Source organism: Xiphophorus couchianus, chromosome 15 (genome assembly GCF_001444195.1).
Source record: "Xiphophorus couchianus chromosome 15, X_couchianus-1.0, whole genome shotgun sequence".
NCBI classification, from domain to species: Eukaryota; Metazoa; Chordata; class Actinopteri; order Cyprinodontiformes; family Poeciliidae; genus Xiphophorus; species Xiphophorus couchianus.
In genome coordinates this window covers 2,795,026-2,818,277 of record NC_040242.1, presented here as the reverse complement: position 1 = coordinate 2,818,277, position 23,252 = coordinate 2,795,026, and the positions used below count along the sequence as shown (strand labels likewise).

The 23,252-nt window shown below is 35.9% G+C and overlaps 1 protein-coding gene and 1 long non-coding RNA gene across 5 annotated transcripts; one reads left to right on the top strand and one right to left on the bottom strand.

Annotated features, from left to right (window-relative positions):
* Positions 1–205: 205 nt before the first annotated feature.
* On the top strand, positions 206–21,092 carry gtf3c2 (general transcription factor IIIC, polypeptide 2, beta). 4 transcript variants are annotated; one of them, XM_028040473.1, is made up of 20 exons: positions 206–857; positions 1,767–1,875; positions 2,633–3,182; positions 3,424–3,542; positions 3,764–3,912; positions 4,220–4,305; positions 4,457–4,534; positions 5,130–5,231; positions 5,327–5,554; positions 5,679–5,790; positions 6,308–6,425; positions 11,696–11,727; positions 11,833–11,962; positions 12,107–12,251; positions 14,842–15,003; positions 16,106–16,184; positions 17,672–17,791; positions 17,890–18,105; positions 18,832–18,939; positions 19,901–21,092. In XM_028040473.1, exons 2-20 carry the CDS (start codon positions 1,851–1,853, stop codon positions 20,135–20,137), a joined length of 2,796 nt encoding a protein of 931 aa, XP_027896274.1. In that variant the 5' UTR covers positions 206–857; positions 1,767–1,850; the 3' UTR covers positions 20,138–21,092. The 4 variants fall into 4 exon arrangements, with proteins under 4 accessions (XP_027896274.1, XP_027896273.1, XP_027896271.1 ...); XM_028040472.1 differs by having other exon boundaries at positions 209–857; positions 1,802–1,875; positions 4,217–4,305; XM_028040470.1 differs by having other exon boundaries at positions 210–857; positions 4,217–4,305.
* LOC114158708 (uncharacterized) lies at positions 5,396–6,393 on the bottom strand. Its single transcript, XR_003598462.1, has 3 exons — positions 6,268–6,393; positions 5,615–5,779; positions 5,396–5,537 (listed from the first exon to the last, which is right to left on the bottom strand). It is a non-coding gene; the product is annotated as an uncharacterized LOC114158708 (long non-coding RNA).
* Positions 21,093–23,252: the final 2,160 nt, after the last annotated feature.

Sequence of the window (23,252 nt, the reverse complement as noted above, 5' to 3'; positions counted from 1 at the left end):
AACCAAACTAAAGAATCAAGTCTTGAATTAATTTGTTTTAAGAGCTTCCCACTGAGCATTTTAAATGTTTGTGAGGTGTTGCTTGTGTTTCAAAAAGACAAACCTATCATTTTGACTTTTACATATAACACATTCTCTGCAAAAAGTTAACTTTTTTCCCCCTCTTTCATTTTCAGTGACCTTCTGAATTTTTCATTTCAGATTGAATTCCAGATCTTGAAAACTCACATTTTGAAAGATATGGACCATGTTCTCTTTATTGTAACAACAAAAAAAATTCTAATGAGTTCCTGTGGTAAAGTGAAAAATAATTGTTCAAATTCTTATAGATATAAGGCAAACATTTGATTCTGATATTTAGTCATTTTAAGCCTAATTTATTAGGTGAAACTGTACAAATATAAGCCTAACCTTCTTCAAGTTGGCTATTTATTTAATCTTTGATATAAGCACCAGGAAAAAAAATTAAATAGCCCCTGAAATGGAAAATTTGACTTGGAAATTCCTCAAAATCCAACATGTCTGCCATATGTATCAAACTTTGCAACAGCAGTAGTAATAATGTGTTTGTTTATACTTTGAATATTTTTACTACAAATATGCTACTACAGAAATTACTTTTTACCTTTACTTGAGCAAAAATATATTCAAGAAGTGGGTAGGGACTTCAGAATAAGTGACTGAGGCTACTTGAGTACAACCTTTGGGCACCAGTGATGTGGAAACGAATTTCTTGTAATTCCACTTTGTCCTGACAGGGGGCGGTGTAGACCACCATACCTCTACAGTAACATGGCGGTCTGATGTAATGATATTGTAGGTCTGGTTGATCAGATTCAGCGGGACCGACGCTGGAGGTATTTGCAGATTTTTCTTTCTGACTAAATAGTAGGTAGTGTATCTTTTACGACGGTTTTCGCTCTGCGTAGTCCATCATCATCCACCTGTTTGTTCCCGAGAGCTGCGCTCGGGATTCGATCCCGTGCTGTTGGTGTCCGGTATCCCGAGTTTGGTACGAGGGATTCCAGGCTTTGCCACCGGGGTGGAAGTCCAAGACCCTCTCACGATTGGGTTTTAATGGTGGCAATCAGTGGTGATCACTGGTGATCTTCATTTCCGTAGTATCGAGGTGAAAGTAGCACCACACGCTACTACTATATTAGCCCGTTAGCTTAGCCGTGTGTGTTAGCCAAAATGCGAGGCTCAAAGGCGCTGACTTGCTAGGAAAACAACCGACTTTTATAACTGAAATAACTTTCTATTTTATTTATTTTGCGAATAAAAATGTACCGAAACAATGGGAAACTTGATACAAAACAGCGTGATGATTTTTATTTGTTAATTTCTTGTATGAACTCTGCTAATACTCAGTAAACGCAAAGTATAATTTTTTTCAATGAAGTCTGGTGTACATAGTGACAGTATATCTCCATAACGCCAGAGTTAGCGTCTGGTTCCTATCTTCAGTAAATGTCTATTTTATTGCTTTTCTCTGTCTGTACTGCATTTGATTAACTCTAAATTAGAATCTGAACTTGATAAACTATTATTAGTTTTATATATTTTTATATAGAGCTATTAAACCGCGAACTAGTCCTTTACTTTTACTGAATCAAATGCAATTTGGATTGAATATCTCCATTATATGTGTAGTGAATTGTTTTCTGCTTAAACTCATTGTAGTTATTTCCAATTGTTCTGAAAGTTTCTTAAAAACAAACTAAAAAAATAATGTAATATTACTGAATTATCATGCTCTCATCCAGTGTACAGTAAATCGAAGCTGAACAATGTCCCATAGATGACGGAGCTTATTGCAGGACAACCCTCACATAAATAACTTGGAGCCAATGGATCCCGATGACTCTGGACAAGGTTTGTTAAAGCACACCTGATATGTTTTAGACACATAAAGCGTTTAAAAACACAACTTTTCTTTCCAAAACAGTGTACATTTCTAATTTACTTCTATTGAAACACGCTATTTTGCACTCCTCGAACTGTTTTCACATTATAATCATGAAGGTTAATGCATTTTAATTAGATTTTAAGAAGCAGAAGCAAAAATATATATATGCTTTTTCAAGGGTTTTACAAATACACTCATTTATTGATCACGTAAAATTTGTCAGATGGATGGAGAATGTCTTGAACATAGTTTTGGGTCTTACCTCAGATCAAATATGTCATCAATGCTATATCAATATCTCAAATGACTGGAAAGCAACATTTGTTGGTTATTTCAAGTGTCATGAAATCATGCTTTTACTGGATTTTTAAAAAGTCTTAATTTGCTGATGCATAAAAAACATTTTCGAGAAAATTAAAGGTGTTTGTAATCCTTTACTGTCAAATTAGAACAGTTTGATTTCACAAACAAACAACATTTTGCTTCTGAGTTGTAGGGAAAGTTAATAAAAGGGATTTATTCTTTGCTAATTATGTTTGTTCTCTGACCCTGTAGCATAATCATTGTGTTTTACAATTGGAATGGGGCGTGAACACCATGATGGAAATGTCAGTTTTTCACAATTTTGCATGTGGAGTGCACACCGTTCAGATTTTTTTAATGTTATTTTTTGGAAAAATTGCTTTGCAAATCACTGTAAAATAATTCAACCTCTCCTTGCAGGGCTGGATACGCCATCACAGCAGGATATTTGTTTGTCTTATAGCTTAAGAGGACGACAACGAAAGAGAAATTCTAAATATGTTGATTTTGAAACCGATGACAAGGATATTGTTAAAAGGGTCAAACAGAAATCCTCTCGAAAGTCAGTGGGGAAAGGAGCAACCTCTCGAAAGACTCCCACAAAGCAGAGAAAAACTAAAACACCTGAACAACAGACCACAAATGGAGAAATAGAATCACCACAAACAATTCCTGCAGACTCTGTTGATACAGTAATAACTCCTAGAAAACCAAAAAGACCCAAGAAAACACAATCTGCAGAAACTGCCTCTGCTGCTGGGGACCTGCCGACTGGAAAAACTGGAGGCAGTGTTGTAGAAAATTCTGTTCAGCAGGAAAATGGGTCACTGAAGCCGAAAAGAAAGTATGTCAGAAAGAAGCCTAAAGAGGAAGTTAGAGACCCACCGGATGAAAAGGAACCAGATCCTCCTGCTGAACCTGAAGAGGAGGTCCAGTCAGGGGGCCGTCGCCAGAGAGGAGCTGCTAAAGCGTAGGTCACATGATGTCACTACGGTAGACACAGTTTTGCAGAAATATCCAAAACTCTTAGTGAACTCTTGAATTTATACATAACACTTTGGGGAAATTTATGAGAATTCAGGAAATTTGATGCAAAGTCTGCAAGGAACCATATCATCTACTAGCCATGTGGATTCTCAACTTGCAAATATGAAGTTCTATATTTTTCCAGTGACTCTACAGTGTTTAATACTCAACCAAAAATCTTCCAGGGCACTGAAGTACCTCCAGCTTTTAGCCAAAGAGGTTTTCTCTCATCCCAGAGATGAACTCGGCTCCAACCTGCACGAAGACGAAGAATCCGAACAGAAATCTTCCAAACAGACAAAAGGTACAGTGGATGTCTCCGTCAGATATTATAGCTTCTGTTTGACTAAAACCAAATTCATTTGTAATCAGTGTTGATGAAAAAACGGGTAAAAGAAACTAAAAAATGTGAATTAATGTGTGCATAAATAGAAAGTTTCGTTCCCAAAAAAAGCATATAAACGTGAAGAAAAAATGGCGACTTTGTGTGATGCTACATTTTGTGATTTTATGTTTGTGCTCAAGGTCGAAAGAGAAAACTTGATGACGTTGAGAAAGACTTTGTGCCAGATATAGAAGATGAAGAAGCCGACGAGGAAGAGGAATATCAAGAAGTGTCAGATGCTGAATCAGATTTTGGGGGACGAGAGAAATTTCTTCCAGTTTTTCACCAAGTAAGATGATGTTTAATATTTACTTTCATTAAATACACTGAGTTTGACATTGTAATTTTAATTGTTTAGATACCACTGACTCATTAGTTAATATTTATATGAATTTGACATTGAAATAAAATCAGAGATTGATAGTTTGTCTAAATATTGCTTACTGCTAATTTTACTTCATGGAAACAGATGAAGTGCTACAGTACTTTAATCAAATTTTTGTTGCTTAATAAACCTAAACTTAATTATCAATAAAATAATCTCTTTTGGTGAATTATGTGAAAAACTCATTTTGATTGTTTATGTTCCCCAGCAGAGGAGCCAAAATGGCAAACCTCACAACGGAATCGACTGTAGTATCATGAGAACAATTCTGGATTCTGCTGAGATGACAAAGAAATTGTAAGATTTTCTCACCATGTTTCAGACTTGAATGTTTTTACTTCAATCACAAAATGAGTAGAACATTTTTTTACTGATGCAGCTAGAAACAACATTTGTTTTTGTATATTTACTAAACTTGTTATTTTCGACCATGTTTCTGTGCTTTCAGCCGGGAAGAGAACTACAGCAGCTGGGTGTTTCCAGAATGGGTTCCTTCCTCTAACAACTGGGAGCCTGTACCAGAAAAGTAGATTATTTTCATCTGTTTGCTTTTTTAGCTGAATTATTTACTTGCAATAATAAAAAAACTAGTGGTGGAACTTAATTAAAAGTTTTAATCGAGTTAATTGCAGGGTCTGAAAATAATTAATTAATTAAATTGTCAAATAGACACACAATTTGTAGATGGTTTAATCAACCAACTGATTTGCAGATTATTCTGGACTGGAGTATTTTTTTATAATTATGCAGTGTTTATGCTGAAATTTTGCCCATATTGTACAATATTGTTATCTATTTATTTGATGTTATTGTATGTCACTTTGCTACTGCTGCCCAGAAATTTCCCCATTGTGGGACAATAAAGGATATTTTTGTTCTATTCAATTCTTTAAATTAATAATAATTAATTTATCATTTATTTATTATTTTTGAAAAGGAGCAACAAAAGCAAAGGATGTAGATTAGCAGTTCTTGTCAACAGCTGACGATGTGATCCAGACCATGTTAATGTGGAAATTGTCTCTTCTGCCTGGATTTTAAACTGTTAGCATGTCAGGACAGTCATTAAACTGTGTCATACAGCATTAGCCTTCGCTCAATCTAATTAATTGATTTTTCAGTGAATTAGAAAAATACCTTCCTCAAGAACTGGAGTCAGCTGCCTTCAAAGTGTCCAGAGACAATCTAAACCAGGAAGAGTCTCCTCTGCTAAGACTCAGCAGGTGAGACTGATGAACCTTTCCGTTTATTCAGTGGTTTAAGAGATGAAAGGTTGAGTGAATGTTGAGTTAAGCTAACTTGTTGCTGAACCTGTCAGGTTTGAGGCGATGGCAGCTCACCCGTGCCGCTGGGACATGTTTCTGTTTGCTGGTGGACCCGTCTGGGCCCTGGAGTGGTGTCCCACCCCGGACGGCGCTCCGGCCTCCCAGTACATCGCTCTGGCTTGCCATCGAGGGATGGACGACCTGCACTATGTGAACCAGACCTACTCAGAACCCGGACTGGTCCAGCTGTGGGACTGTGGCAAACTGGAGTACAACAAGAGGTAGATATAAAATATATACATCCAGACTGAACTAAAATCTATTTCCTTTTTCAGTCTTACCGTTCATTAAAAGTCCTCTGTAAATATAGACTGATTGATTATTCTTTGTGTAAATCCTGTGCAGACCAGACTCTCAGCCCTCCCTGGTTTACGGTTTGGCTCAGGACAAAGGCTTCATCTGGCAGTTAAAGTGGTGTCCAGCAGGAGGCTGGGAGCTTCCTGACTCTGTCAGAAAGGTAAAAATAATTAGCATTTTGTGTATTTTTCAGCTACTTAGTTTATTTCAAAATATATTGTTTAGTCAATATACATAATATGATTTCACTAGGCATGCTGTTAAAAATAGATTCATTTTACCAAAAGTTAATGTACAGAAAATGTACATTATTTAATTACCAACTGGTATTATATTTAATAATAGTGAAACATTTTAAAGGACAGATAAAACAATATTATATTATAACAATAACAGCCAACAATATAAATACTTGGTTTCATACTAGAGTTAGTAATGTGTTCAACCTAAAACAAGGTATATTCTGCCATGTTGTCTTCCATATTGTTGTTTTGTTGTTTTGTTTTTATTTATGTTCTAATAATTGTTGTAATGTTGTCAAGAAGTGATGTATGGATAACTGTAAAAATAGCATTGCTGCAGCTAAATGTGGATCCCAAATAAAGTAAACTGAACTCAACTTGTATGTGTTGCGTACCCTTAAAAACATGAAATCTCATCTTTCATTTTGCCTTTAGGCTCCTTTCTTGCCCAGGCTGGGTTTGCTGGCTGTAGCCACGTCCAGCGGTGTGGTCACCATCTACAGCCTGCCTCATCCTGATGCTCTGCTCTCAAACTCAAAACTCACACACTCTGGTAAGACCTGCTCAATTCAAATTTTCTTTTCAATGTAAAGTTGGAAGTTTGCTTGGGTTGCTAGGTGACAGACCGAGTTCCGCTTGCGTTGCTAGGTAACAGGCCGGGCTTCTCTGCATGCTGATTTGAGACGTTACATTTGGAGGGTTTTTGAAGCGGCGTATTTTCCAGACACCAAAATAATATTAACTTATTGTAAAAAAAAAACAATAACAATTGTTAAGCACTCGGACTTTTTGTAAAAGCCTTAAAAACCCAAATGGAAGCACAAAAAGTTGTAAAATGCGAATTTTGCATAACAGGTCCTCTTTAAAAAAAATTTTGTCAGTGTTTGGAGAGATTTAAATTTTTGCCTTTAGCTTTCTTTTAAAGAGCATCTCAATAGAGGTAACATTTTGTGGTGGGAGAAAGCTGGAATCGAACCCACAACCTTCAGATTGTCAAACGACAACTGTTCCCATTGACCCACAGGAAGGAAAACTTTGGTTACCCACAACGTTTTGTTGCTTAGGATGGTTCCTAATTAGGTGAAACTGTTCAGAAGTTGTTTGCTCATTTACAGTGAAATGGAAAATTTTTCATATTTGTTACATTTTAATTTCTGCGTGATGAAACAGAAACTCAGCTTTTGTGGTTCTTTCTTTGAAATACATTTGCAGAATCATTTCAAAATCATGTTACTCAATAAATTGATGCAGAAGTGTTGAAAGATGAAGAATTTTCTTATTAACGTAACTTCACAAGATACGAAACAGTTCTCATTTTAACAGAGAAAGAATGATTTTTCTCATAATATTAGAACTTTATTCTCATATTATTTTGTTTTTATTTTGGTAATATGACTTTGTTCTCATTTTCTTCTTTAATCAGATAATATTATGACTTTATTCTCATATTGCATTTTCTTTAACTAAGCAGGTTAAAAAAATAAAATATTTGCTGTGTCCAGCAGAGGGTGCTGTTGGTTTACTGCAGCCTTAAATTTCTCTGACGTCACTTTAAGTGTTGCAGGACTGCAGTGTAACACCTGATGGATAAATCGCACTAGCTCTGCAAGAAATGTCCCAGGAAGCAGAAGATTTGACTCGACATGAACCAGAACTTGATTTTGATGTTCATCAAGATCCAGATAACATCAAAACTAGGCTAATGTTTAATTAGAAGAAATCTGTGAGTCATTCAGTGCAGATTTATTTCTGCTTGCTGGAGTTCATTCATTTTTGTCTGTGCTCCACCAGGTCCGTTAACCAGTTTCAGGACCCGACCAGAACCCCTCAGTGTAAATTACCTTGAGAAATAATGAGATTTGGTTATATATAAAAGCAGGCTTTAATGCTGAAAAATGATCAAATGTTACAAGCCATACATGTCATAGAAATAGAACAGATACAGAGTTACATTCACCATCCAGCCCTGGGGCCACATCAGCTCACCTTATGGATGGAAGCAAGTGAGGCAAAGACTGTAGCGCATGTTTAGCTTTTTATTCTTTTCTGCAATCTGTATCCTCCGAGGGCTGTCTAATCAGTTTCAGTCTGTTTATGTATGCCTGGCATCAGTCATACAAAAACATGGTTGTACCTGTGGCGTGTGCGTGTCAGCAGATTAAAAAGTAGGCTAAAAGAGGTAGAGAAAAAGATAGAATCTACAACATGCTTGTTGCCTCAAACCTTATTCATGATGTGCTGGAGCATCAAAAAATGTTGTACCATTTTCCAAAAACCCAATCTTACCATGAAGATAAGCAGTTTTCCTTCAGGAAATCATAAACATCAGAATAATTTTTAGAAATTATCCAACATTTTTGTTGATGAAGTAATTGATGAATAGCTTAACCATGTAAGAAGGTATTGTCAGGAGGCTTTCATAGGCAACTAAATGAACTCAATAATTATTTAATCAATCAAACAGCTGGATTATCCATCATATCAGACATGGAGCTCATTAACCGGAGCAAATCTTAGTTAAATGACAAAGCCCTCCGGGGCACTCAGTCTTTTTGTGCCATGCAGCTTTAACAGTGACAGTAGTTAAAAAAAATCTTGTGAAAAAACCGAGTCCATGCTGAGATTATCGATGGTGGAGCCTGTGGTCCAGTCCTGTATGCCGCCTCTGGGGCTCTGCTGGTAGAACGCTGTGTGAATGAGATTAATGACCGCTTTATCTGCAGCATCCATCATATGCAGAATGCCGCTTGTGTCTGCGTGAGTTAGTGTTTTTTATTCCTGTCAGGCGTCTGCCCCGCCGCTAATCTGATTAAACACAACAGCAGTCTGGAATCATCGCATTTCAGAACAAGAGAGACTTGAGAATAAATGGTTTTACACAGAAAGTATATTAAATTCATGTTTTACTGCAGATAAAAGAATAAAGTTTGACTGCGGTTATTCAGTTGGGAAATCCAACATGAAGACACATCTGTTTTTAACTAAAATATTAACACAGTTAGAGTATTGTTATCCTTGTTGTTAAAACTTTAACGCTGCAGTATGTAACTTTTATTAAAAATCAGTTTTTTTTACATATTTGCTGAAACTGTTACCATGTCGTGACTGTTTAGATGAGACAGGTAATCTGTGAAAAATCAAGCTTCTCTGCGTTCTCCCAGTGCTATCTAGAAACAACCAATCAGGGCCAGGAGGCGGGTCTTAGCGCTGTCAATCACCTCTCCGTGTGACGCTCTTTGGTAAGCTGTCATGAATGCTCAGGCTAGTTAGCATGGCCACCGATGACGGCAGTTTTCCTATAACAATAAATTCTTTCTCTGTCATTAGCACATTTAGCAACAAGTACATGAGCTTGATTGACATTGGGGCCGATACATTGATACATCTTGGGCAGGTTTAAATAATAAATTTAAATAAAATGTGAAGTTTGTAATTGTCACTTTATACACCATCACTCACCTACCTTTCTCGAAGAACTTGTTCTCATGTCTTTCCTATTTTGAAGAGAGATTAAGAGAAATCGTCATATTCATTTCCCAAGAAAATGTAAACATATTGCTTAGTAAGTCAAGCTTATTTGTGTAGCAGTAAATAAATGTACTCAAATTAAAGGTTTGAATTTACTAAATTATTCATTGTGTAATTATGCTGCTTCACTAAAAGCTGAATTTTAAGTTTTTTGTCCCATTTTTGCATGATTAATAAACATAAAGGTGCTGTTTATTCTATATTAGCTGATAATTGTAAGAATGATGCAAAAAAGATTAGTTTTAAATTTTAAACTGTATTTGTTTCATATGTTTTTGTTCTTAAAGGAAAATCAATTAACTGCTTGGTCTCAGGCTGGACTCTATTACACATGACTTGGTTTTACAACTAAAGGAAATATACGCGAGTCTAAATTTGGACATAAAAAGCTCTATAAAACCTGACATTTCATTTTTTTACTCTGTCCACTGGTTTCCATTTTATTTTCTTGTCACGGATCATTGGGTTCGGTTTCCGAGATGCTGCTTCTGACCGCTGGTTATAGTTATTGGATAAAACAGTTTCCAGGTCCTCACATTATAAAATAGCAGCAAAACATAGCAGGGGCAATAACTGAGGCAGACTCAGTGGTTTAGTACAGTAGCTTTACATGTTTCCTAGTATGTGATTTGTATGTTTAAGTTTTAAGATCCAGATGAAACTAAAACATTGTGTTTTTGTGTGACTTGAGATCCAACCAAACATTTGCCTTTCTAGATCAGTTTGGATTAATTAATTTCTATTTCCTTTGGGCCAGAATAATAAGAAAGAGAAATCCTAGGTAGCAAAATAACATTTTCAGCATGAATTCAACTTGCACCAAAGATTAGAAGGTATAACAATGAGCAGTTTGAAACCTAGCAAAACCCAGCCCGTCACCTAGCAACCCAAGCTGAATTCTAGCATGTTTGGTCAGCTGGTTTTACCACTATATGCACTGTGCACTGGCTGCTGGAAAAGACAAGTTTAGTTGCTTACTTACCAACCAAAACCACTTGCTGCGTTGTTGTTGGTTGTCCAGGAGACTCCACTTCTGCTGTTCAAAGATGTCTGGTTGTGATGTAGAGTTGGGGGGGCGTGGCCAACTGCAGCTTATTTGGATTTAAAGCGATAAAAGATCCTAAAACAGATCAAATAAGGCTGACTAGACTAAAATCTCTATCTAAGAATGCTTTTGTGCCAAAAAAATTTTATGAACATGATTTGTGTCGCTCATAAATCCACCCTAACCCGTTCAAGGAAGCATAGTAGGTAACCTTTGCATAATTGCAGTGAAACATCCATCATTTACATGCAGAAAGCTATCTCACATGGATCTGGTTGGACGCCATTTCTGTGGGGAAATTGACCCAAACGGGTTTAAACAGAACCTATAAGTGTCTCTGCACTTCTGTTTGCGACAGATAATTGTAAATGGCTTTTGTCGATCCAGTCGCCACAATGACTGAGAGGAGGAGGCCGTTAAAAACTGCAGGACTGGAGCGGGTCGGTGACAATGAGCAGTGAGAATGTGAGGTGTTGTTGGGAGCTCACATAATTTACGGCGCCTTTCTCCATCAGACAAGGATCTATAATTGAAATGACAAAAAAGATGCATCGCCGAGCGGATTATTAGTGTTGGAAGCTATGAATTTTAGCTCTTGTAGCTGACTCGTCTCGTATCGCTGTGCTGTCATTCATCGAGGACTTACTTTGGGCCGAGGGCGACTCAAACTGCTGCGCAGTACACCGGCTTTTTATTCTCTGCTGAAAGCAATCATTGACATTCTTTAGCTCTTGGTCAGAGTTTTTAGTGTCTGAATATTTTTAGATCAGGGTTTGTAGTTTCTCTCCTTCAGAATTTTTTAATGGATTTAATACAGATTTATTTACATAAATAATGATTATTTCAGGGTTCAGGTCTAGTCTTGAGATTTGTAAAGGAGTAGTTTGTGTTTTACTCAGGTTGTGGTGAGGTGATGGATAGTTTGGGTGAATTAACCGGACACTATTGATCTGAACCGCTACGAATCCAAACCGGAGGAGGAGGGAAAACTAATGATCTAGAACAGCCTGATACCTTTTTTCTCCAACCACTAAACACAGAAATGATCACTTAGAAAACCACTGCTGGATGAGAGCCATGAAATCCAGACAGTTTTTATTTTCGCTTTTACCTTCAGTATTTTAATACATCTTGAAGACTTTTTTTTCATCCGTGACATGTCATATTTTCTCGCAATGTAAATTTGCATCTTAAAGATTTCAAAATGGAAATATGTAACTGAATGTGTTGATGCTTTTGTGTCTTCACAGAAAGAAACAATGAAAAACCTCCAATTTACAAGGTAGGCCCCGTTTATACGTCTGTTTGTCATTTAAAGCACCAATACAAAGTCATGAAACTGGTTTGTTTTGTGTGCATTGCATTGTTTTCTTCTCATTTTCTGCAGGTACGAGGTGTGATAACGTTAAAACTTGGCTGCATCAAATCTCTTCGTGAAGAAAGGAGCGGACAGGTTCTGTCTATGGATTGGCTTCCTCAAAAACCACATAACATAATGGCTGTTGGATTCTACGACGGTGCGAATTGATTTTCCAGATTCTGGAAGAACAAATAAATAACCTTGATCTCTCTCCGTTGCTGATGCATTTCTTCTTTGCTGTATTAAATATTTTTCGTCTTTTGCATTCTTCTGTTTCTTTAATCCTTTTTTCTCCTTCCAGGTGTTGTTGGACTCTGGGATCTTTGTACAAAATCTTCCCTGTTGCGAGTCAGAGAGTCAGACCGATCTTTGACTCTGCTGCCCTATCGATCGATACTCGCTCACGACAACGCCGTCAGAGCTCTGGTCTTCTGTCCTGCATCCAGGTGAGCTCTTCTCCCACTGACTGTTGGAGGATGCAAAGATTTTCTAGTTCTTATTGTGCCTCAATGTTTGGGATGCAGCAAAAGTTCAAACTGTCTTTTGATTTTCCTTTCTTTCAGGGGGTAAATAACTTCAAAAAATCAAGTTTTAGTTTTTTTAATCTACTACTTTAAGGCAAAAGTTGGCTGCTAAACCTTATTTTACACAAATGTGGGCTCTTTGAATCAGCTATTCTATGTTCTCTGAACTTGTTCAGCACAATAGCGCAACATCACTCATTGTTGACAAAATTAGCGTTTGATGTTGTAGAGGTCCTAGAATTGGCCTCTGAGGTACTCCATCCCTAACCCTTATTATAAGAGTCTAATAATAATCTTTTTTAATAGGTAACATGTATTTTCTGTGTCCATGCCTCTGAAATATATTCATATTTTCCAGATAAGACTTTTCTTTTGTAAAAATTTTAAATGCTATCAAATTCTGGCACAATTGACTCCCATTAATAGCGAGAGTTAGCAAGAACTAGCGCCTGCAAATAGCTGAAATCAGTAAATACATCAGATCTCCTTTAAAAATGCTTAGAGCTGCCTATTTTAATTGTTCAAACACCAAATATACTTTAATATCTTACCACTACCACAGACGCTAACATCTTCCTTATTTGAGAGGTACAGCTAATCAGTGCTTAGCAAAATGAATGGCGCTCCCCTATTGGCTGCTTTGGAAACGGCAGCCATTATTGTGTTAATTAGCATTGTGCTAAGGTATTTCAGCTTCCCAAGCTACCTTTTGTTTAAAAATATGTTAGATATGCACTAAAAAAATATACAGATATTAAAATGGTCCCCAAATATTTTTTATAGAGTTAAGTTAGACAAAGAAATGCAAAAATACTGAAACGCAATTCTACTTAGAAAAATACCACTCCAGAAAAGACAAAATAAACCTTGATGTTTAGATTTGTAATGTGTAACTTGAATAATAATAACTGTGTTTTGTTGGAAATACAGCAGCTATAGCTGATGATATAAACAAACAGATCTGTGGATGTCTTTCAATATTTCACCTCATTAAGTTGTGCTGCTATTTTCCCATGAAATTGAATCAAATCTCTCAACCGCTTTATTTGCAGTGGAAGGAAAGAAATATTTTCTTTATATGTTAGACACTTTACCTGCTGTCTTATGTTACAACAAAAATGTGGATTTACTGAGATTGCAACAAGAATTTAAGCAATATTTTTCCCTATACTGTCTTCTGACTCTTTATTTCATTACAACATGATTAAGATCAACAGATCTTCTGGTTAAACACGTTAATCTGCAGTCGCTGCATCGGAGCGGCTCGCTCCATCAGTCAGTGAAATTAGTTTAAATTTCTGCAACTGCTCAGTGTGACGGTGTAAAATCTTTATTCTCATTTGCTCAGTGCTAGAAGTGACAAAAAACGATCGAAACTGATGATTATTCAATAAAAATAAAGGGCAGTTTAACTTTGAAGTCTTTTTTCTGTAATTTCTGTTTTACTAATTAGTAGTTAATTTGGCCTTAAATTTAAACAAATTCCAGATACATGATGTTGATGTTAAACTTTTACTAAAATATAGCATATATAAAATATATACCTGTTTTTTTATTTTGATTTTTATTTCTTGTATTTGCATTATCTGTGTGTCGTTTTAGATCAATCTTAGCAGAAAAAAGTATTTAAAAATTGTTATATTTTACTGTGATTATTCTGTAATTGTTCAGTAACAAAAAAAACATAAGAACTATTTAAGGTTTTAAAGTGTATTTGTTTGTAACATTGCAAAAATATTTAGAATATTTTGAATTCTAACTATTTTAACTATTTTATTACCGATATTTTTGTCTAGACTCTTATGTGTTCATTCTTTTAGCTTCATTTTTGTCCTTAGCTGTTAACCTGCAACCATGATTTGCTCACTATTGACGATATTTCATATATTTTAGTATTATATTACTTTCTGTATATTCAGTAATCCTAAAGGAAGTCACATTGATACTTCTGCACCAGCGAATCTAACTTTGTATTCATGTTGCATTACTGCAGCTAGTATGGAAATGTCTGAATAATTAATGGTACCATTAACAGCACAGCTGCACCATTTATATGTAGACAAATCTACAACTAATTAGTTTTGTCTTTAAAAAATCCTAATTTTGTGTTTTTGCACTTCAGCTGCTTGATTTATGTTAAAAAACAGGATATTAGTTGGATTAAAATGAATAGAAAATGTAAAATTGAAAAAGAATATGAAGAATATTGAGCTTTGTTAGTTTGAGTCAAACTTTGCTTTTCTCTGTTCAGATTAAAAATCCTTTTTTGTTCTCAGATATGAAGTGAACAGATTTTCTTTGCACTCTTTGCATTAAAACATATTGATTTCTGTGTCATCAGTTGTTCACGGCAGACAATGCTGGCAGTGTTGATCAATGGGAAGAAAAACGATGAATTCCACGTGAAACTTCACAATATAAATCAAATATTCAGACTTTTTTTGAGCGTTTCACCCAGTAAAAATGCATGGATTCTTCCAAATGAATCATTAATTTCCCAAACTGTTGACAGATACTTGTTGACATCAGCGGGTGAGGACCGCTGCTTGAAGACGTGGGATCTGAGGAGGCTCAGTAACATGGTCAAGGTCCAAAAACGCCACCTGACCACTGAGCTCTGCTGGCCGCTGGACTCACCTGGGGTTCTGGTTGGCCAGGAATCTGCCTTCGTACCGTAAGAAAGTTTCTAACCCAGGTTTTGTTGTCATGGAAACACTGGATACGATTTATTATTGCATGTAAATACATGATGGCAACATAGTTCATTTATTATTATCATGAACATGTGCATGTGTCTTTTTAACAAACTGAGTCATTTCTGTTCCATAAATAGATGATAAAACATTTAAAACAGAAGTTCAACTAAAATTCAAAAAGCTTTTGCTCAAAAATTCAGATCTTGTCAACTTGAGTCACTAAATCTACTTTTGATGACTGGATCCATATTACAGGTATATTCATCTATTTATAAAAACACAGTTTCTTCAGGTAAATAAATGCAAAAGAAATTACTTTTTTTTGTTTTCCAGCTACATCTGGAAATGCGAAAATAACAAAGAACAGATTATTTACGCTGGACAAAGAATATGGGATTATTAGGCTCTTTTCAAATAAAAGAGTTCTGAATTTTTATTGTTTCATCTTTCCAGATGAGAAAGTAAAATAAATGTCAAAAAAGGGAAGAATTTGCAAAAATGTTTGGGTTTCCAGACATTATCTCACTTCAACTTTATTAATCCTTCCATATTCACCAGAAACCCTGATATGTATATTATATAAATAGGCTAAAAAGGACTAAGAAATCTGTGATTTTAAGTCTAGAAAAATAATTACACATTTAGGAATGCCTTGTTGATTTAAAATTAAATGTGTACCTTCAGGTGAAAAATCTGCAGTTCACTGAAAAGCGTAAAAATCGAGAGAAAATATTTTATCCTCCAGAATTTAGATGGAAACAAAAACCAGAAGGCTAGATATTTTCTACTCCTCTACAAACTTAAATAAGATCATTTTACACTTAAAAGTCCCAAAGAAAACAGTTTCATATCTTTTTTCTTCAATATTTTAACTAAGAATTGTTTTGAGTCGTTCTAAGCCAGTGGTTAATTACACTTCTTAATAAATATAGGGCTAAATTTATAGCTTAGAAAAAGGAAATGAAAATGTGTGTTTTCATAACAGGCTAAATGTTGCGCTTGTTCTGAACTTTCATACATCAGAATTTACTTTTATCAAAATGTCCTGGTTGATTTCATGTTTTGCTGATGTTGTTTTAGGAGAAGTTCAGTTGGAGTTCATTACGTTGATCACTACCTGCGCTCCTACTTTGCGATTCCTCGGAGTACATCTGTATGGGTGAGAGAAACTTTCCTCCAAAGAGGATTTGATCAGAAGAGAAAAATATGAGCAGCAGTTGTCTCAGATACTTAATCCATCCACTTTTAATTTTTTTCTTTAATAAAATCTGTCTGGAGCCATGAAACATACTGGGCATGTGGAAAAAAATTAAAACATTTCCTGTACAAGATTGTGGAGGTTTTCTATTATGGATGTTATAAAATTCTAGTTTTATCTTTATTTTGGGGTTTTAGAGCAAAGAAAAACTTCAGACTTTTAAAATGTTTTTAGAGAAATCTGAGGAAGGAGTCACATGCAGTGAGGATAAAAATCTAAATATCTGGGGCGTGCTGTGGTGGCGCAGGGGGTTAGCACACCCCACGTTTGGAGGCCTTAGTCCTTGACGCGGACGTCGCGGGTTCGACTCCCGGTCCCGACGACCTTTGCCGCATGTCTTCCCCCCTCTCGTTCCCCTCCTTCCTGTCTGCCTACTATCGCAAAAATACGAGCCACTAGCGCCGAAAAAAAGAAATAAAAAGTCTAAATACCTTAAAGTGTATGGTCTAAAACGTGAGTTAAGGAGACAAAATTTAACCCACATCATGCCCAGTTTAGTTTGGCTGAGAAAAAATGACTTTAAAAGAAATCCCCTAAAATGGGAAATTGGTTCAGTGTTCCTGCCAACAGCTTCTACTTTTCCCATTTTATTGACTGCTCTTAAAGGGAACCATGACTAGTTCAACATGTTGACCTAAATATGTTGTAATCTTCCTATTAAACTCAAAGTTGTTGTTTGTGATTCATGAAAACTCATATTTACTGTATTGTTATATTCACTGTTTGTTTGTGAACTTAAGGGTATAAACAACACAAGAAGCGAACAAAACGTCTGGGTTGAGGCCCAAATGTTTTCATGAGCCGATGTACATAAAATATCTGTTGAAACAGACAAACGTGATCGTTTTGTGATATGCTGTTTACTATATTAGCAAGAGCTAATGCTGTTAGCATGAGCTAACACAAAATCAAAACAAATAGGAAGACAAAGCATCTTGATGTAAAGCTAAAAAAATCTATTTTACATAATAAACCCTCTTTAAGTCTTTGTAAAACGTCATTCTACTATATCTGATAAAATGTTTTCATGCCTATTCTAACAGTAAACAGGTTGAGTTAGAAATTGGAGCTCTTTCATTGTCCCAGTTTTTTCTGCATTGCACTTTATTTCTTCACACTTTGGATCAAGTTAAAGGAGCTGAACTTTATTCCATATGAATTGCTGTTCTGGTTGGATGAAGCTAGCGCCTTAGCATCTAACATATCTCATCTACCCAGAATGCTTTGCACAGTAAAGAACCTGGTGACATTCGTTTGACAATATTTAATTTATTTTATAAAAACTAAGCATATCTGTCGGTTCAGAACTGTTCAGTTCAGGATATTTTATTTCTTCCATTTAAAACTGAACTTCATGACTGTGGATTGGTTTGTTTGTGTCGCCACAGTCCTTGTCTTACTCTGATTGGCTGCACACCGTGATGTCATCAGATACACTCGGCGATCTGATTCTCTCCATCTTACCGCTGCCCAACTGCTCTGTCAAGAGAACATCCTTGAGACGTTTTGTAAGTTCTAGAAAAAACTATTTTTCCATTTTGATTTTTGATTGATTTTTCAGTTTTAAAGGTGTAGAAAGTTTGTTTTATTAATTATTTTCCCTCAGCCTGCCTACATCACATCTAAGGAGCCTTATGAAGCACAAGAAGGACAAAATAAAGTTGAGGAAGAGGAAGGACAAGAAGCAGGAGAGACAGAAAAACCAATAAACGATGAAGACGAGGGAGGAAGAGTTGGAGGAGATTCTGGTCTTCACCGGCAGTTTCAGACGTACAAACAGGCTGTTAAGAAATACTACCTGCACTTTAAAGACTTGGATATGGTAGGTTGGTGGTCTTTTTATCACAATAGTAATGTTTATTGATTAAAACCAGCAAAAATAACAAAGTGAGTAAAAGTCATTTGAATCAGATTTGAAAACTTTTTATAAAGTGATATTTTTATTTTCTCAAATCTACAACTGTAGAAGATTTTAGTAAAATGTTTTCTTGCATCCAGTTTTTGGTTTTAACTGCCAGATTGTTACCTAATTAGTCATATGTGTGCAGTTTCTTTACAAATATATTCAATATTTGGACAATTAAGAAAAGCTTTGTGCAAAGACAAACGTTTGCATATTAATCTATGGTTGAAGATTACAGTAAAGAGTCGACATGTTCCTATTATCGATTTGCAGGAGCATGGACTTGACTTCTGAGTGGAATAAGAACTTTTTCTTCGATATTAAGGAATTACTGACTTAAAACAAGCTTTTGTAACTTGAAAGTTAGTTTTGTTTTTTCTTCAAGTGTGCGAAGATATTTGTAGTAGATAATAGATCTAAAATACTTTGTAAGATTTTGTGATTTTGCAGTGCAGTGACATCAATAGCCTGGTTGTTAGCTTAGTTAGTCCAAGCTAGCTGCAGGAGAACTGAGCCAAGAGGGATTCATTATTTGTTCATGCAAACCGTCTGAAGAGTTTAGAAACTCGTACTGTTGGAGTAAAGCAGTTTATTGTTTCCATTATTTGAATATTTTGTGCTAATATTCGTCCCTTTGACTTCCAGCGACGCCTTACAGGACTCAATAAGCACGCTTTGTGGAAACACATGCGGAGCACAGAAGTAACAGCAGTTATGAACCTGGATGACATGCCGCTGGCTGCACTCTACAAGGTGCGTTTACAGCACTTTATCTGTCTCTTCACTCTCATTCTGCAGCACATATAGGGAGGAAATGAACAGATAAGTGCCAGAATGAGAGAGAAAGAAATCAAAGGTGGGATCTGCCTCCTTCTCTGATGGGCAGCTATAAAGTCAGGCCAAATGTAATGATGTGGAAAATGAGAAAAATGTCATTCCCAGCAGGAGGAAGGAGGGGGAGATGGAGAGCGGCCATTTGAGGATATGATGTGTTTAATTTTAAGAGGCAGAGTCCAGGGAGCGGCTTTGCCCTTCGGGGTGAAGTGATCGACGGACACTTTATGGGTCAAAAAATCCCTCACAGCTTTTCACTAGTTTGTTCTTTTTTCATCTGAAGGGAATAAATGGTTAAGAATGAGTCAGCAGTGAAAGAAAGAAAGCAAAAGTTAAAACCACTAGGAGGATTTATAAGTGAGGCGTTTTATTCACTTCCTTAGAACGACGGCTGAGTCATTCACAGGGGAGAAAAGTCATAAATAACAGTGTGTTTACTTAAAGAAGAAGGATTTACTATAAATAAAATTAAAGTTTAGCCTGAAAACAGGTTGAAGGTTTAACTCACACTGAGACATCAGCCTTTTTTTTTAAAGTGTGTACAGTGCAGACAAATGATGACAAAAGCTTAAATAATTAAACAGGGAAGCATGGATGGAAGGAAATAATAAATAAATTGTTACATTACTAAGAAAAGAACTAAAAAAAGAAATGAGCAGTAAGGTAAATAATTAGGGATGGAAGAAAATAAGTAGATGAATTAAAAAAGTAATTTGATAAAGTAAAGTACATTTGTGCATACGAGGGTTTATATTTTGACCCCCTCAGCGTGTTTTGATTCTACTGAGAAACTATGGAGATTTGTGTCTTCAACCAAATGATTCAGTCCATTTTGGTTCCTTTTAAGAACATTTTCTGTTGTCTTCACTCTCCTCTCCAGGCCCGGTTCAACCCGAACATGAGCAGCCATGTGTGGGTTGGTTCTGCGGGTCAGACGGGCCTGGTGAGGCTCCACTGTGCGAGGACTTTCATCACCCCACAAGTCAAGACTATGATCAGTAATCATCAGGCCCAGTTCAGCGTTCTGTACTCGGTCCAGAACCACAGCGGCGGCGTCCAGACGGCAGCGGAGCAGCGAGAGCAACACAGTTTACCTCACTGCACTGCCACAAGGTGAAACATTACATCAACCAATCCTGGATCCACAACAAAACCTCAAATAAATCTGTTCTGGTTTTAAATGCATGTGTGAATGTTATGAATCAGTTTGCAATAAATGTCCCAAGCTACATAAATACATGACTACAAATTACAGGTAAAAACAACGGAGGAGGATTAGAGACAGAAGAAAAATAAAACACCTGATTTTTGTCTCAGAATTTAGTTTTTTTTCTTCTCTCAGAATTCTATAATTTTCTCACAATTATGTCTGTTCCTCAGAAGTTTTACCTTTTTCTTATACTTCTGACTTTTTAAAACATCTCAGAAGACTAAAGTCAGAATTCTGAGAAAAAAGTAAGAATTTTCAGTTGAGAGTAATCCTCTCCCAAACAAAGCAGATGAACAGAAGTACAGAATTTAAAGGTCATGGCTGAAATCAAAGAATCTTAAACATTTTTCGGTGTTTATTTTAAACTAACTCTTCACACAAACAGCAGAAATCATAACTCTAAACTCAAAAAACAATCAGTTTGTTGCCCTGTCGCATCAACAAAGACAAATGTTTTTGGGCTCCCGATGTTGACAGTAATTCAGACGATGGTTTCAGTCAGTTTCGTTATAAAAACGCTGCCAGCCTGCAGCTAAGTGCCTTTTGTCCACTTTTGGGTTTTTTTTTAGCAAAAACGTGTATTTTATTTTGGAATGTTGTTTTTCCTGTGGGGTGTTACTATGGAATATGTGAATACTTTTATATTCCAGTTCTTATGAGTTGTACAGAAACATCAACTTGAAAGTAGGTTTTCACTTGCAGCTAATTTTGTCTTGAGCCAAAAGCTCAGGCCTGATGTTTGTATTTTTACAGATTTATTTTAATCTTAATTTATAATTATAAATATGTAAAGCTGTTCATCAATTCTATTTCTACTGGTATTTTTGAAATGCTGCTTATAATAAAGCTTTTTTATATAAACTACTGACTAAAAAAAATTATTTTCTCCTCACAAAAACAGGTTTAATCTCTAAACAGAAACAAAGCCTCCGTTCGTCATATCCACCGTTTTATTCCACTTTACAAAACTTTTTCTGCACATAAAAATGAAACAGGAAATTTCACAGTTATGACATGTTTTATGCCATTTTGCCAGATTTCACGAAGGTCGATTGTACAAGGAACAGAAAATTATTTACACATGTATGCACAAAATTATACACTGAAAATATGTTTTTGACATATTTACAACACGCAGGCGGAGCATAATCGCCACAAACAGCAACAGCACAAAACAGACAGTAAACTTCCATAGCAAACAGACCCAAAGTGCTTTTTTTTCTTCAATAAGAAACTTTTTCAGACAGTAAAGCTGCACCAGAACCTTTACTATGCATGGATATAAAACTTTTCATACATTGGTATCTATGAAATCCAGTGTCATTTTTAATTCTTCATAGCTGTTTTGTACATATATACCATAATTTTAAAAAGAAAACAAATATACATTTATTTTTGAAAATAAAACGATGAATTGTAAAGATTTTATTCTTTAGTTAATCCTCCACATGTGCTGAAATATTCTGACTGGCAGTTGAACAAGAAAAACCTCAGCGTACTTCAATAACAGCGAACAACCATGCAAGCGTTTGCAATGAACAAAATGTTCACAAGGTGCAACACTTGTGCGAAACATCAACATCTAACGGCTTACATTTAAATCGAAAGTGTTACTCAGTGCAGATCATGAGTATTATGTATTATTATGGGTTTTTTTTAAACAGACTGACAGTAGTGGGCACACTTATGCTAGCGCACTAATTATTTTTTGATTAGCGCATTAGCTTCTACAAGAGCAAACTTACATTTAATAAAATAAATGTTTTGTGGTTTGTAATTCTCTTGAGGTTTAAAGAGTCTTGGGAACTGTTCATCCAATTGTCATGCAAATTTGGAGCAACATTTTTAAATGTCACAAAAAGGAAATGCTAATTAGGCTTGTTTCCGTCTCCTGGTTTGGTGCAAAACAAACAGTCCATGCAAAATTTAATGCTATGCATTTAACAAACAAGATGTAGAGTTTGCAAACTAGCATGGGCCGCACATCTCAGAAAAATGTATAAATAGAGATTTGGAGTTTGAAATTTTTCCAAGTTTCATGCCTCTGGTAAGACACAAACTGTCTGGTGGATGGGAGCCTTTGCTGCATCAAAACCAATATGATAAATGAGTTTCCTTCTTTTCTTTAACTCATTTCAGAAAAGCCTAAAAGCACCTCAAGCCAGCGTAAAAACCTTCTTTTGCAAAATTACGGACGCTACTTTGAATGTTGATGCTTTGATCAACTTTTATCCGATGCGATACTTCAAAATGTGTTTGATGCAACAGTCCTGCCGAGCTGTTTGATTTATACGTCAGGATAAATTTATCAAAATTTATACAATTCCTACTTGGGTCTATTTAGACTATTGTTGTGTCTCTGTGTTACAACAAACTAGTAAAACTCTTTCAACTTTGTCACAACTACAATGAAAATTGTACCAATTTTATTATTTTCTCTCAAGATCAAAACCACTGCATTAATCATTTCTTGGATTAAAAAACGCAGGAAACGTGGAGGAAGATAAGGCATTCAGAGTTCCCCGTTCTGCTCCTCCTTCACAGAACTAGTTACATATGAAGTGACAAACATAGTGAGTTGCAGAGACAAAGAGCAGATAAAAGCTCACAGGATGAAGGAGCATTTTGTAGATGGATGAATGCTGGAGCGATGAGCGATGGCTGAGATGAATGTTGGTGTGAAGCTGAAATTAATTGTCCGTTTGCAGAACTAAATCATTTCTGCCCTCCGACCTGGGAGCCGACTGGATGCTACCACAGCGTATCAGGACAGACAAAAACAAAAAAGGAGCAGTAAGTTTCTGTCAAAAAAACCTACAAAATTTGACAGAAAAGAACAAGGACATTTCTCAGTTTGAAAAAATGAAAAAGAAGAAAATCATAAATCAGATTATGATTTTTTTGCAGAAAAAACAAGGAAATTTCTAAGTTTGAAAAGTCAAAGATTTCAACTTCTCAAACTCAGAAATCTTGTTTTTCTAGAAAATTTCTGAACTTAATCTCAGAATTTCTTTTTTTTCTG